The sequence below is a fragment of the Corvus cornix genome, chromosome 15, assembly GCF_000738735.6.
Source record: "Corvus cornix cornix isolate S_Up_H32 chromosome 15, ASM73873v5, whole genome shotgun sequence".
Lineage (NCBI taxonomy): Eukaryota > Metazoa > Chordata > Aves > Passeriformes > Corvidae > Corvus > Corvus cornix.
In genome coordinates this window covers 7770055-7782733 of record NC_046345.1, presented here as the reverse complement: position 1 = coordinate 7782733, position 12679 = coordinate 7770055, and the positions used below count along the sequence as shown (strand labels likewise).

General features: G+C 52.2%; 1 protein-coding gene across 2 annotated transcripts; it reads left to right on the top strand.

Annotated features, from left to right (window-relative positions):
* Positions 1 to 16: 16 nt before the first annotated feature.
* TBX1 (T-box transcription factor 1) lies at positions 17 to 8766 on the top strand. 2 transcript variants are annotated; one of them, XM_039561409.1, is made up of 6 exons: positions 1597 to 1796; positions 3183 to 3354; positions 3592 to 3747; positions 5138 to 5205; positions 5434 to 5534; positions 6296 to 8766. In XM_039561409.1, exons 1-6 carry the CDS (start codon positions 1699 to 1701, stop codon positions 6733 to 6735), a joined length of 1035 nt encoding a protein of 344 aa, XP_039417343.1. In that variant the 5' UTR covers positions 1597 to 1698; the 3' UTR covers positions 6736 to 8766. The 2 variants fall into 2 exon arrangements, with proteins under 2 accessions (XP_039417342.1, XP_039417343.1); XM_039561408.1 differs by lacking the exon at positions 3183 to 3354 and having other exon boundaries at positions 17 to 1796; positions 3615 to 3747.
* Positions 8767 to 12679: the final 3913 nt, after the last annotated feature.

Here is a 12679-nt window from a genome sequence, read left to right as displayed (position 1 = left end):
CGAAAATTAACCAACTCGAATCGAATCGGGGGCTTTGCCCCCACCTTTTTCTTCGTTTACTTTATGACACCGTCGAATCTCCAGACAGGCGAGTAAAAACAGGAGAAAACGGGGTAAAACCAGCAAGAAAAGGCTCGGGGAAGGCGCTGCAAAGCCTGTTCTCCCCCAGCGCCTCTGGGCTGGCCCTGCTGTTTGTCTAGATGGGTCTTATCATCTCAGGTTGTTTGTTTTAAAACTAAGTTTTAAAACAAGAAACACCGGAATTGGAGCTAATGGGGGCTTTTACACGTTTAAAAATAGTAATAACAGAGGGAGCGACTGAAAACGTCCTCCAGAGTTTGCTAAAGCCTTACAGAGAGGGAGACGCAGCCGCCCGATCCCTATGCAGCCCGGCAGTGCTGGGCCCGATCTGGAAGAGCTGCGGAGCCAGAGGCGCGCTGCCCCATCGGCCCTCAGAGGGGGGCAGCGGCCCATAATAGCAGTCCGGCAGTACTCCCCGAGAACGAGCCGGGGGGACTCTCTGTGTCCGGGTTTGATGGGGCTGTTTGTTCGGGGGAGGTTGGGACTTTGGTTTTTCAATGGCTGCAAAGCCGCTTCCCAAAATATTGCCCACCGTCACTCCCTTGGTTTATTATTCTGTAAAACAAAACGAAGCCATAACGAGCCTCGACGCCAGGACACGTCTTCGGCGTGTCCCGCCGGGGAGCCGCGGGCCAGGCCCTGGTCCCGGTGTGTGCAGATGCAGGAGGGAAGGACGGGTGGGCCGTCCCGGCCTCTTCCCTTAGCCCACCACCGATCGCATTTGTCCTGCAGCCCCTTGAAGGAATCGTGCCCTCCCTGAGCGTGGGATCCGCGTTTCGGCTTAGCTTTGGGTCCCCGGGGGCCTGCGCAGAGAAGAACCGGGGGGAACAGCCGCGGGGGCTGACCTGCCCTACTCGGGAGCCCTGGGCTCCTTTCCGCTCTGCTTTCGTCCCGCAAAGGTGCGGGGACCGGGAGCCCGACCGGGCTCTTGCAATGAAGTGGATCCGGGACGGGGCTTTCGGGGAGATCCCCGTTGCCCTCTAGCCCTTGCCCGCCGAGGGCGAACGTTTGCCCCTCCGGGCTGGGAGAGGTCTCCCGCTGGCCCTAAGGGGCCACGCTGCTGCTGCAGCCACTGCTTTCAAACGGGTGCAGTTTGGTGGGTACAGAAGCTGCACAAGTGGGAACTTGGTCACCACGTGTCGTTCGCAGGAGTTTTTAGATGTGACCCCCACGGGCTGCCCGAGACTCCCGAGGCTTGAGTGCGGGTCCGCAGACCAGGGACTTGCCTTGCTGAAATGATGGGGAAAGTTCTTTCCACTTGATCTCCCCATAGCAAAGGCCGAGGATGCTCTTTTTCCCTTTGGCCTCTTTCTTCCACTGCGATGGGGCATTTCGTGTGTCTGAAACGAAGGGTCCTGGGGCCGGCGGGAGAGGCAGGACCGCCCCGGCTCGCCTTTCGGGATGCTGCCGAGGGCTGGGGAACACGGTAGCCGCTCTCCCCACGCAGCTTAAGCGTATCTGCCTGTTCCTCCGGCCGGTGGTTTCTGCGAGGGGACTTATCATCACAACCGGGCGGGTATTGGAGCAGCTGCAGGGGAAGAGACCCGCGCCGGCCCCTCGGGGCTCCCTGCTGCTCCTCAGCTTAGCACTTCTCTCTCTCCTCTCTGTGCCAGGCGCATGTTCCCCACCTTCCAGGTGAAGATATTCGGGATGGACCCTATGGCTGACTACATGCTCCTCATGGATTTCGTCCCGGTGGATGACAAGCGATACCGGCAAGTAACAAATACCTAGCCTGTTCCGCGGTTCTCGGAGCCGTAGGGGCTGGTGGGTCTCTGCCCACCCCCTGCTCCTGTCCTCTGGGCGTGACACCTGTTGGTGCGACACAGGGAGGGGATGCGGGATGCAGCTGACCTGGGGTCTCATTCGCACCCTTGCAAGCAGTCTGGGGCCAGGAGCGGCTGCACGGACCGCAGGGCCCCCTCAGCCTTCGCACCAGGCCTGCTGGCAGCCGGGGCCAGACCGGCATGGGCAGAAGGGCAGGTTTCCACAGGGCACAGGGCAGGAGCTTCCTTTTCCCGCCCAGAAAAGCTCTCCTTGTCGTACTGCTACACGTCTCCACCGGCAAACACTCTTTGCCGCTTAACAAAAATCCCTTCGGTGCTCCTGGAGTGCTGTAGCCTCTCAGCGCATGTGCCGAAGCTGTGCCGTGCCCGCTGGGGAGCTTGCTAGGTGCTTGGGAGAAGAGAGTGGGTTTTGTGCTCTGCAAAGGCACCAGCCACCCAAGCCACAAAATTCTGCCATTGTTTCCAGCGGCAGTGTAGGAAGGCCTTGGAAACTGCCGACTCACAAGGCAGCGATGCAGTCTGGTTTGGAACCCCTTTAATTTTAAGACAGTGAAAGGCGCATTATGTATTTAGCTTCAGATCAGGACGCCGAGCAGACAGCCCGCATAGGAATCGCAGGGTCCGATATATAAATATTTAGACAGATATCCAAATTCTCAGGGCGTCCTAGAAATGTTTGCTTGTCAAGGGAAGTAGGATATATAACATCCAATTGAGTATATCTTTAAAAAGTAATGTTTCTGCTCAAGTCCAATGGTGTCTAATTCCCCCTGTGCAAACACTGGCTTTTAAAGTAAACACGTGTATAGAAGATTGGTTTCTCTGTTTTAAATGTTACTGTTGAATATGTACTTTGAAAGAATGAAACAAGATTGCTAAATTCTGAACCTGCTATTAATCTACACACAACTTTCCACTCTTCACTTAAAGCCAGAATATTACTGTATAGAGGGCTCTCTTTCACCGTTTTTTCTTAGAGGAAGGGGGAGCTTTTGTGGCTTCTCTCCCAAATCTACACTGGTAGCTATAAATTTCCTCCATCCTGCAGATTTCTCTCACGACAGTTCCATCGCCGACCTGATAAAATACTATATCCCCTTCGCAGCAATTCTGGCTGCGGGAAAGAGCTCGTTTCTCTCGTGGCCATAGGAAGCGGGAGCGATGGAGAGGCAGTGTTTCTCCCTCGGTGGGCCGGGGCATCTGTCCCGGCCCGGGTTCTGCGGGGCCCGGGTACTGCGGCCGTTCGGGGCGCCGCTGCAGGGACGCGGGCGGGAGCCCCCCGGCCGCGGCTGAGGGTACCTTCCCCTCCCGCAGGTACGCCTTCCACAGTTCCTCCTGGCTGGTGGCCGGCAAAGCCGACCCCGCCACCCCCGGGAGAGTCCATTACCACCCGGACTCCCCGGCCAAAGGGGCGCAGTGGATGAAGCAGATCGTTTCCTTCGATAAGCTCAAACTGACCAACAATTTGCTGGATGACAACGGGCATGTAAGTGTTCCCGGGAGAAGATGTCCAAAACGGGGCTGCACCGGCTGGGAACTCCCCGTACTGTGATTCCCGTGGGGTGACCCCGCCCGCGCCCCTCCCCGGGGGCTCTGCGCCCCGATCCTGCCCCAGCCCCGCTGCTGCCCCGGGCAGCGGAGCCGGCAGGGCCGAGGCTGTGCTCTCCTCTCTCCATGCTCCGTCTGGATCAGTTATTGTCTCCTTGCTCGTTTTATCATTCAGATCATTTTGAACTCCATGCACAGATACCAGCCGCGTTTTCACGTGGTCTACGTGGACCCCCGGAAAGACAGCGAGAAGTACGCGGAGGAGAACTTCAAAACTTTCGTCTTCGAGGAGACGCGTTTCACGGCAGTGACCGCCTACCAGAACCACCGGGTGAGGCAGCAGCGGAGCTCGGGGCAACCAAAAGCGGGGGTTGGGGTCGCACCGGGGCTACCATGGATGCGGGTGCATCCGGCGCTGGCTCAGCCCCTTCGTCCGGCTCTCGGGTTGGAGGCCGGGCTGCGGGTGTCCGCCGGCGGCGGGGGTGCCTGGGGGTATTCCCGCCTTCTCCTCCCCATCTGCTAAACCCATTCCTGACAGCGCAAGGAACCCGATAGCCGGGAAGCTGCGCAGAGCTGCATCGGTGTACGCCGAGGAAGCGACGTGGGCTCTAGCCCCATCGCCCGCTTCCCCCTGCCGGGGGACCTCATTACCTATGTAAACCCGAGACCGGGGCTAGTGGGGAAACTACAGGCTTCCCGCTGCGAAACGTCACTCACAATTTGTTTGAATAAATCTGCGATTTTACTGCTTTAAGCTCGTAGCTGTCTGTCCCTCCCTAGAATACAATTATATGTTAAAAATGAAACAAAACACCCCCACCCCAATCTGATGCGGATCTCTGGGCAGCAGTTAATCCAATTACTCCTTTAAATCGCATCAGTGTAATGTAAAGAGCAGGAATCTCAGCAGCGGGTGGAAATACGATTTCAGAGCGGCGGGGGCTTTTCAGCGCTGCTCCGAACCGCCTCGCTCCGCGCCTAGGCTGCCCGCGCCGGGGCTGTGTCTCGGGGCTGTCCATGAGCAGCCGGTGGCAGTGTCACCCTCTGCAGTGGCTCCGAGCAAATCGACCGATGGTCTCTCCGGGATGCTGCGGTTGGGCCGCACCTCGCCCCGGTGGAAGCGGCGAGGCCAGAGAAAGGCTGTGCCTTTAAGGGGCTCCGGAGTCCTTCCCCGGCTGGCATTTGCCTGATGGCTCCGGACAGCTGCTCTTTCTCTCCTGCTTTCTATCAGTTTGACCTCTAAGGCTGGAACTGTCACTGAGGGGCTTAAAGTTTGTTTTTCAACCCATTCCGGAAACTCACAATCACATACTTTATCCGTGGATTTGCTTAAATATAGAAAATGTCCTGCCTTCTCCGGCGAATTAAATAAATACATAAGTATGATTTATCCAGTGATTTGTCTTAGCTGCTCCAGTGGTGACCCATATAATGTGGCATTTTCTTACAAGTGCATTTACTCAGGTTTTGCAGCCAACTCAGACTGCCTCTCCCTTCACCTTGAACTCATATTAGGTAGCATATTAGCCCGCATTTTCTGACAGAGGGCAAGCACATGCTTGTACTCTGTGGCAGAGAACACCCTGGTTCCACTGGCCACCTGGACCCTCTTTGTTACACCAGGCACTGCTGAATCCCAAAGCCTGCTCAGGGACACACTCACTGTTTGGCCTGGGAGCCCCGTGTGCTGCTTTGAGACATTTTGCCACTTCTCCTTACAGATCACGCAGTTGAAGATCGCCAGCAACCCTTTTGCCAAGGGATTCAGAGACTGTGACCCTGAGGACTGGTAAGGCTGTGCCTTTACTGATTATGGCTACACCCCACTCACCCTATTTCACATGCATCTGCCCAGTTTACATTTGCACAAGGCTTGCATGGAGGGGGACATGGTATTGGGCCAGCTGTATTGTTTGGGACACTATTGTTTGCCAGCTGCAGCTCAGAGAGGGAATGCTCCAATTGCTCATTCTGTCGGACCATCAGCTCTGTATCACTTTCCCCCTTCCTCTTCCAGGCCCAGGAACCACAGGCCAGGGGCTCTTCCTCTCATGAGTGCTTTTGCCAGATCCCGGAATCCAGTCTCTTCCCCAGCCCACCAGAATGGGACAGAGAAAGGTGAGAGCCCCCAGTGGGCAGGCCAGCCCATCACCCAGGCCCTGTTGGTCTGCACAGCCTGTGCATGCATGCTTGGGGCCAGCCTTGCTCACTGCGCTGGTGCACAGCCCCATTGCTAACGAGCTTTGTGCTACCACCTATTTTTTAAACAAAAGTACCCACCTTCATAGCCTAATTCATTCTTCCTTGGACTACAACACTTACTGTTTAAGATGCTTATATGCTTAAGAAACTTTGCTGCTTTAAAAAACACTGCCCTTTGCCTTTAGAGTTCCATTTTCAACTTTTGGGCAACAAACTCAGCTTTTCAGGCAGGGATGCAGTGCTGGCCACAGGTTCTCACATTGCCCTTTCAATGCACCTCAGCAGCGCGCTAGGGCCGACCCACTCCATTCAGGAGCTGCAGTCAGGTCGAACAGCACCTCTGCCCATTGACTGCTTTTCCATTACCCAGAGCAAACAACTGCAAAGAAAACCGAAGGCCTTTCTTCCAACTCACTCCGGGCCTGCAAAATAAAGGGAAGTCTGTATTTGTTTAGTGTTATACAATTGCAAAAATGTCAGGCGTGTACCAGCTTGTCAGTCAACTCAGCTCCATTTATCGCAGTCAGAAGGTCCCGTCCCGCCAGCTCCGTTCCTGCCGCATGCCGCTGCTGCACGCCCCGCTCGCAAGCCCCGCTTTTCCCTTCTTGCGCCTCTTCCCCGTGTGTTCGGATGCGCGTCCCGCGGGCGCGGCCGCACTGACGCTGTTGCCCCCGCAGATGCTGCCGAGAGCCGGCGGGAGTTCGAGCGGGAGGCGGGCGGGACGGCGCTGCACCAGGCCGAGGCCGCGCACCAGCAGCTCATGTCCCGCGTGCTCAGCCCCGCGCTGCCGGGCGGAGGCGGCGGGCTGGTGCCGCTGGCCGGGGCGCCCGGGGGCCGGCCCAGCCCGCCGCACCACGAACTGCGCCTGGAGCCCGCCACGTCGGAGCCCCTGCATCACCATCCCTACAAGTACCCGCCGGCGGCAGCCGCCGCCTACGACCACTACCTGGGGGCGAAGAGCCGGCCCGCCCCCTACCCCCTCCCCAGCATCCGCGGGCACAGCTACCACCACCATCACCACCACCATCACATGAACGCGGCGGCGGCGGCGGCGGCGGCCGCCAACATGTACTCGCCGGCCGGGGCGCCCGCCGGCTACGACTACGGGCCCCGGTAACGGGGCGCCGGCGCCACGAGAGACACCGCGCTCCCCCTTCCCGCCTTTCCCTCACCTCCCGCCTTACGAGTGAGCTGGTTGGCCAGCTTGCCCTGATCGACAGCCGGACAGCCCAATCGCCAGCAGCCGGGCCCCGACCCGCGCCTCGCCCTGCGGGGGCTGTGAGGGCGGAGGTGCCGGGAGCTCCATCGCGGTGTGACCCGCGGCTGCACTTTGATAAATGAAGCCATATGTCCTTATCTCCCTGTTCCCCAGCGCCTCCATTCGTGCCGGGCACCGAGGACCGTCGGGCGGCTGGGATGCGGTGGGAGGACGGGGATGCGGCAGCGGTGAAGCGGGTTGTCCCCTCTCACTCAACCGCCGGCTGTTCTGATGGAGGTTTGGTGTTACCGCCGGTGTTGGCGGTGCCCACGGGTGTTTTCTGCCCACGGGGCCTGTGCGTGAGCACCGAGCAGGGGCTGTGGGGCCGGCTGTGAGCCGCGTGTCGTCCTGCATATGTCGGTGTTAGTCTGTCCCAACCCAGGGCACCCCGAGGGCTCGGTCACAGGTGGCTCAGGTGGTTCTTTGAGGAGATTTCTTGGGGGAAGCAGAATTTAGTTTAAGGGAACGCTTTGAATCCTCACTGCCAGAACAAATTTTCCACTTCTCCTCCGGCTCTGACCCACTCGTAAGTTTTGGGGTTCACTGCGATGCCATAACCATAGCAGCACTTTCTGGAGCTGTTGAGACGGGCCTGTGGCCAAGAGCACAGCCACGTGCAGCTGTGTTTGCATCTTGTTTTCCCAACAATACATGCAAAGGTTTAAAAACCAGCCTGGGGGTGAGGGAATATCTGCAAAGTTCAGGCTCTGTGTTCTCACCTGCTTCCCAGGCAGCCTCTCGCAGTCCTGCCTTCACGCATCCTTTCACAAGCTCTTGAATGCTCTCCCGTGGAGGTGCCTTTTAGAGGGATTTCAGGGTGTTTTTTCTCAGACTGCCTCACCCCTTATATTTGGCTGACCCAAACTGCAGTAGTCCTAAAGCACCTATTCTGCACTACCTGCTTGCTGCATCTTCCCTCTTAATGCTGGTAAGTACTTTTTTTCTTTTTTAATCTCTTCATTCAGTAGTCATTCCTTACTGTTAAAAAGATGGCCCTGTTCATCACAGTTTCCCCAGTGATGTGTTTTGAATAGTTAGCTTGTGTTTTTGTCAGATACTCATAGAAGGCAGTCCCTTTGTGTTCAGAGAAGGTATTGAGCAGCTCCTCAGCTGTGTTGGTATACAGTATTATGAACACTTTACCGATTCTTCCACATGACTCTATTAAAAGATGGGGTTTTTTTCCTCTAAAATAATCTATTAATCCATGTTTGTGCATTTTCATTACAAACCCTTTAAAACATGTTCTTTCCCTTGTGCAAGTGGCAGTGTTAATAGCAATGATTATTTTGTCTCTGGCAGTGGGCTTTGGGCTTCCAAAACCTTTTTGGAAAGGTTTAAGAAGGGATACAGGCTACCATGAATATTTTATGTAATTTTTTTTCTGTTAAAAAATATATCTGGATCCATAAAAAAAGACTTGTGCAAGAAATATGTATTTTATTTGACATTTGCAGTGAATTGTGAGATTCTTAGTGTCTGACTAAACCATAATTAATGTTCTCAGAATGGCTGATGTAAAATAGCCTTGTGCTTATTATTAGTCAGTGGGAAATGGCTCTCGGATGTGCTCTATTGCTTTGCCGCTGTTATTTCAGAGTTTTCAGTATGATTTGTTATCTGTAAACTGATTAGTGCCAAAGCTTTGGTCAAACTTTTAATGAAGTTGTTATATTTATTATTTCCTTCAAAGATTATACAAACACTTTTTTTTTTCTTGATAGTTGCAGTGTAGGAAAAAAGTGAAGACAACCAAAGAATCATATCTGCAAACAGTGTAGATACATGTAGATATTTGTAGATATATGTAGATAATCTTATTTCATTTAAATTGAAAAGACATTGGACAGTGACATTTATAAATACTTTTCCTCTTCTTTCTTTCCTTCATTTCTTGTTTGATTATTTGTGTATATTTGTCAGTTTGTCTGCCCTAAAGTCTAAGCCTCCCCTACAAAATGAAGTTATTTAAATATGGAAGAGTCTGAGCAAACAGTGGCTGTCCATAGGTGATTGCTCCTTCCCTTCAGTCCCTGCTTGCTGCAGGTGCCCATGGTTGCGGTAATCTATCACAATACAACAGTTCACAAGGTTGGGGTTCCTAGGTGAAAAAAGATCTGTTTGTATTGGTAAGCACCTGTTCTCTTTAAGAACACATAGAATGACCCAAGATGTCAGGACTAAACTGTGCCCTTAACAAAGTGGCTCAAGGTCCTCACCTTGACTGTAGGATTTTTAATCTGATATTTGTTAGAAGAATAGAAAATCACAGAACTTCAAGCTACGGCTGTGGGCAGTGGGCCCTCAGGATCACCAGTCTGTATCCTGTGCTAAAGAACCACTACAGAAGTCCTGAGGCTGAATGGGAAGGAGACCATGTATCAAGGCTATAGTCTGAACTGTGAAAATGGTATTTTTAACCTTGCATTTAGTCCACCAAACGTGCTTAGATATGTTCACATGAAGCATGTTAGCAGTCCAGTTTGTGTTGTGTTTTAATCCTTAAATCAAGATTCCTCAGGGCTTTGAATGGTGTCCCTCCTTCCATAGCAATGTCTGTCTCACTGGATGGGAGTGTTACAGATACAGAAAGCAAAAAGGGTTATTTTTCGATCACAACAAAAAATCCACTTCAAATAAACAAAACCCCATAATGCTGCAGGTGGACTAATAGAAGCCTTTTGAAAATCACAGAAAATCTCTAACACTTTAATGTCATATTACCTATCAGCCTGTAGTCAGGATATATCACGTACAGGCTATGCATTATCTGTGTATTGTAGATTCATTTGACAAATGACTTTGTAAGATTTGATTACATGTCTGCTTCAACTTCACTCAGCCTGTGCTGTCACCAAGGTCCACAGCACACACTAGGAAAGAAGGCGGCATTTCCAGGCAATATTTCCACTTGTGGTCACCTCAAGTCACATGAAGCACTTACACATGAAGTGTATTTAAAAGCTTCTGTAAAACAGGCCCAAGTGGGGAGGTTACAAGCACCCTTTGTCTCTTCCAAATAGGGCTAGAGAATAAATTAGCCATCTAGCTCTGTTTTTCAGAGGTGCAGGCTGAGTTCAGTGATTGCTTCTGAGGCCTTAAAACCACATCACTTAGCTCAGTGGATAAATCCAGGATTAGGCACACGCTGGTGGAACAAGGGCGGCCTTTGCTTAATCACTTAACCCAAACACTGGGGATAGCTCCAGTTTCAGAAATGGCTTTTTGCAGTTGATTTTATTCTTTCCTTGCTAGTGGAATTGACTAAATTCAATGTAGGATAGGAGCCATGGGGATGAGACTCCAGTGTGTTTGCAGTGTGCATGTGCACTGTTTACACAATTCATAGATATTCTCTTTAGTCTTTCCTTTTCTTCAGAGAGGCCCCACAACCCTCTGGCTAGAACTGTGCAGGTAGTTCCCAGCAGCTGCCTCTCAGCATCCTGCGGTCTTAGCATCTCTTCAGTCCATCTCAAGCACACATACACGTGGCCATGGCCAGGAGAGAACTGCTTTGGCTTCTTTCCTGCTGTAGTGTGTATAACAGTGGGTTTCAGGGTGGAGAATGACCCGGGGACTGAAGTAGGTATAGAAAGGTGTTCTTCAGGCAGCAGGCTGCTGGGGGGCAGTGTGGGTCTCCCATGAGCTACAGGCTTCCAGTGCATCTCTACAAGGAGCCATGGCTAGTGGGGCTGCATGGCTCAGGGCCAGCTCAGCTGGGGCACTGTCCTGTCCCACCAAGCACTCCTCTTTCTCTCCAGCAAGTGGATTTCAGCCCGTGATGCTGGATCTCTCACCAAGGGGCAGTTGTACCTTGATCTGTAAGGAATAAGAAAAGCAGGTAGCTGCCAGAAACAAGTTAGGTAGCCCCAGGTTAGGGCTGGGGGGCAGAAGCTGAGCCCTGCTGCCTGGAGGAGCCTGGAAGAGCAGACGCAGCAGTACCTGCAAAGCAAGTTTCAGCACCATCATCCAAAGAGCTCAAAAATCTGCCGTGAGCCTGTTGAACACGGCTGGGCTGGAGAGCGAGGGAAGAGCGTGTGTGCGCACATACATGTGTTGGTTCTTTGTGCTTTGCCTTCTGTTGTTCGGTTTCCTGATGCGTTGAGACCGCGGGTGCTTTGGCCTGACCCGCCGTTTGTGCGGCGGTGTGGGCAGGGACAGCCCCAGTGCCCATGGTCACCTCGGGGGCTCCCTGCAGGTATCGCTGGCTCGCGGCCGCGGTGGAGGAGGAGGAAGGGGAGGAAGATGCTGCGCGCACGCCGGCCGGCCCTGCCTGAAGAGCCGGCTCCCTCCAGAGGGAAGAGCCGGGCATGGCACGCGGTGGATCCGGCCCGCGCGGAAAACGGGAAGAGCTTCATCTTCGGAGCTCGGAAATACGCAATCTGAGAGGAAAATATAGTTTTGGGGATTAAAGCAAAGATTTGGTCTTTGAAACACTCTGGCATAAATAAGAAGGGGCAGTAACCTGTGAGTTGCAATTTGAGGATACTCAGCCAGCAATGACTCAGCTGTTGCTCTAAGCTGGTGTTACTGAGAGTCCCGTCTGCGAGTGTAGAGGCCAGTACTTGTGCATGAATTCAACGTTTTTCTAAACATATGCATTTTGTTCTTCATTTAGTCATTCCAATTCAACTGATTGGTAAGATACATAATTTACACAGGTGTTTGACAAAACTAGGTGAAAGTGACTGTACCCAAAGATTTCTACTACTGCCATTATCATGAGCTCAGCATGTGCATATAAAATATGCTGTCTGTTACAGTGAGACACCCATTGTCGGTGGGAATCTAGATAGTGTATCAGAGGTTTGCAAATCTCAAAGAATAGTATTTCCTACTTTTACTTCTGCCCAGTATGTTGCACACACAATCAATGCAAAAAGGAAGAGCTGGTTTTTAAGATATACATTAATCTTGAAAAACACAGACGTGTCCCATATACACAATGTCTGTACATGTACAAGTCTGGTCTCCAAAGGCCCACTGTCCTTCAGGAGGGCTGTGTAAAGCACTGTGTGTGTTGCATATGCCAGAAAAAACACACTCATTCTCCCCATTAACAGAAATGACCTATTATAAATTTACCAAAGATACCATAGTTTTATAAATTGGCCACATATGTCTGTGTAATATATTTATTATATCACATTTCATAGCATTTCTGTTTTATGAAATTCAGCCTTGAATTTGTCACATATGTTTTGCATATATGTGCAATAGTTGGCCAAGTATATCCAAGTAAAGTATGATAAATGTGTTCTTTCCATATGGGAAATTAAATGTTTTTCCAGATTTAAAAAAAAAGTTTATTAAGAGCAGCCTATACAAAATAATTACAATAAATCACTCACTTCTATTTAGGTTAAAATTATAAATTTGCACTGGTAACAAAGTGATTAAGAACAAGAGCCAGAAAAGTCACATTTAGGACCTAATTCTATAAGGAGATGGAGCAGCATAGATAGAAGAGGCCCTACACATTTTCAAGGCTCGCTGCTGCATGTTGTGACATCCTGCCAGGCTGCAGAGTAGCTTCCATCTCCTGCTCCCGGCGTGACTGGAGCTGCCAAAGGACAGCCTCCCATTACCTCTGTGAGAGGGGCACTGTGAGAGCAAGTGACCTGGAATGTCCACTCCAGTCTGGGTTCTACACCTCTCTGAACAGCTCTTAGTGGTCCCTGGGAGATGGAGAAGGAAAGGGAATGTTTGCCTGCAGTGTAATCCTCCTTCCTGATGCTCCTTCTGGTAACCAGTGGGTGCTTCAGTGGGCAGGGCAGGACACCTCGGGTGCTGTGCTCGGTAC

Coding starts and splice junctions, on each gene's coding strand:
- TBX1 (XM_039561409.1), top strand. CDS start 1,699: ATGTTCCCCACCTTCCAGGTGAAGATATTCGGGATGGACCCTATGGCT. Junction 1,797..3,182: donor GTGGATGACAAGCGATACCG/GCAAGTAACAAA, acceptor CCCCTCCCGCAG/GTACGCCTTCCACAGTTCCT. Junction 3,355..3,591: donor TGCTGGATGACAACGGGCAT/GTAAGTGTTCCC, acceptor TTTATCATTCAG/ATCATTTTGAACTCCATGCA.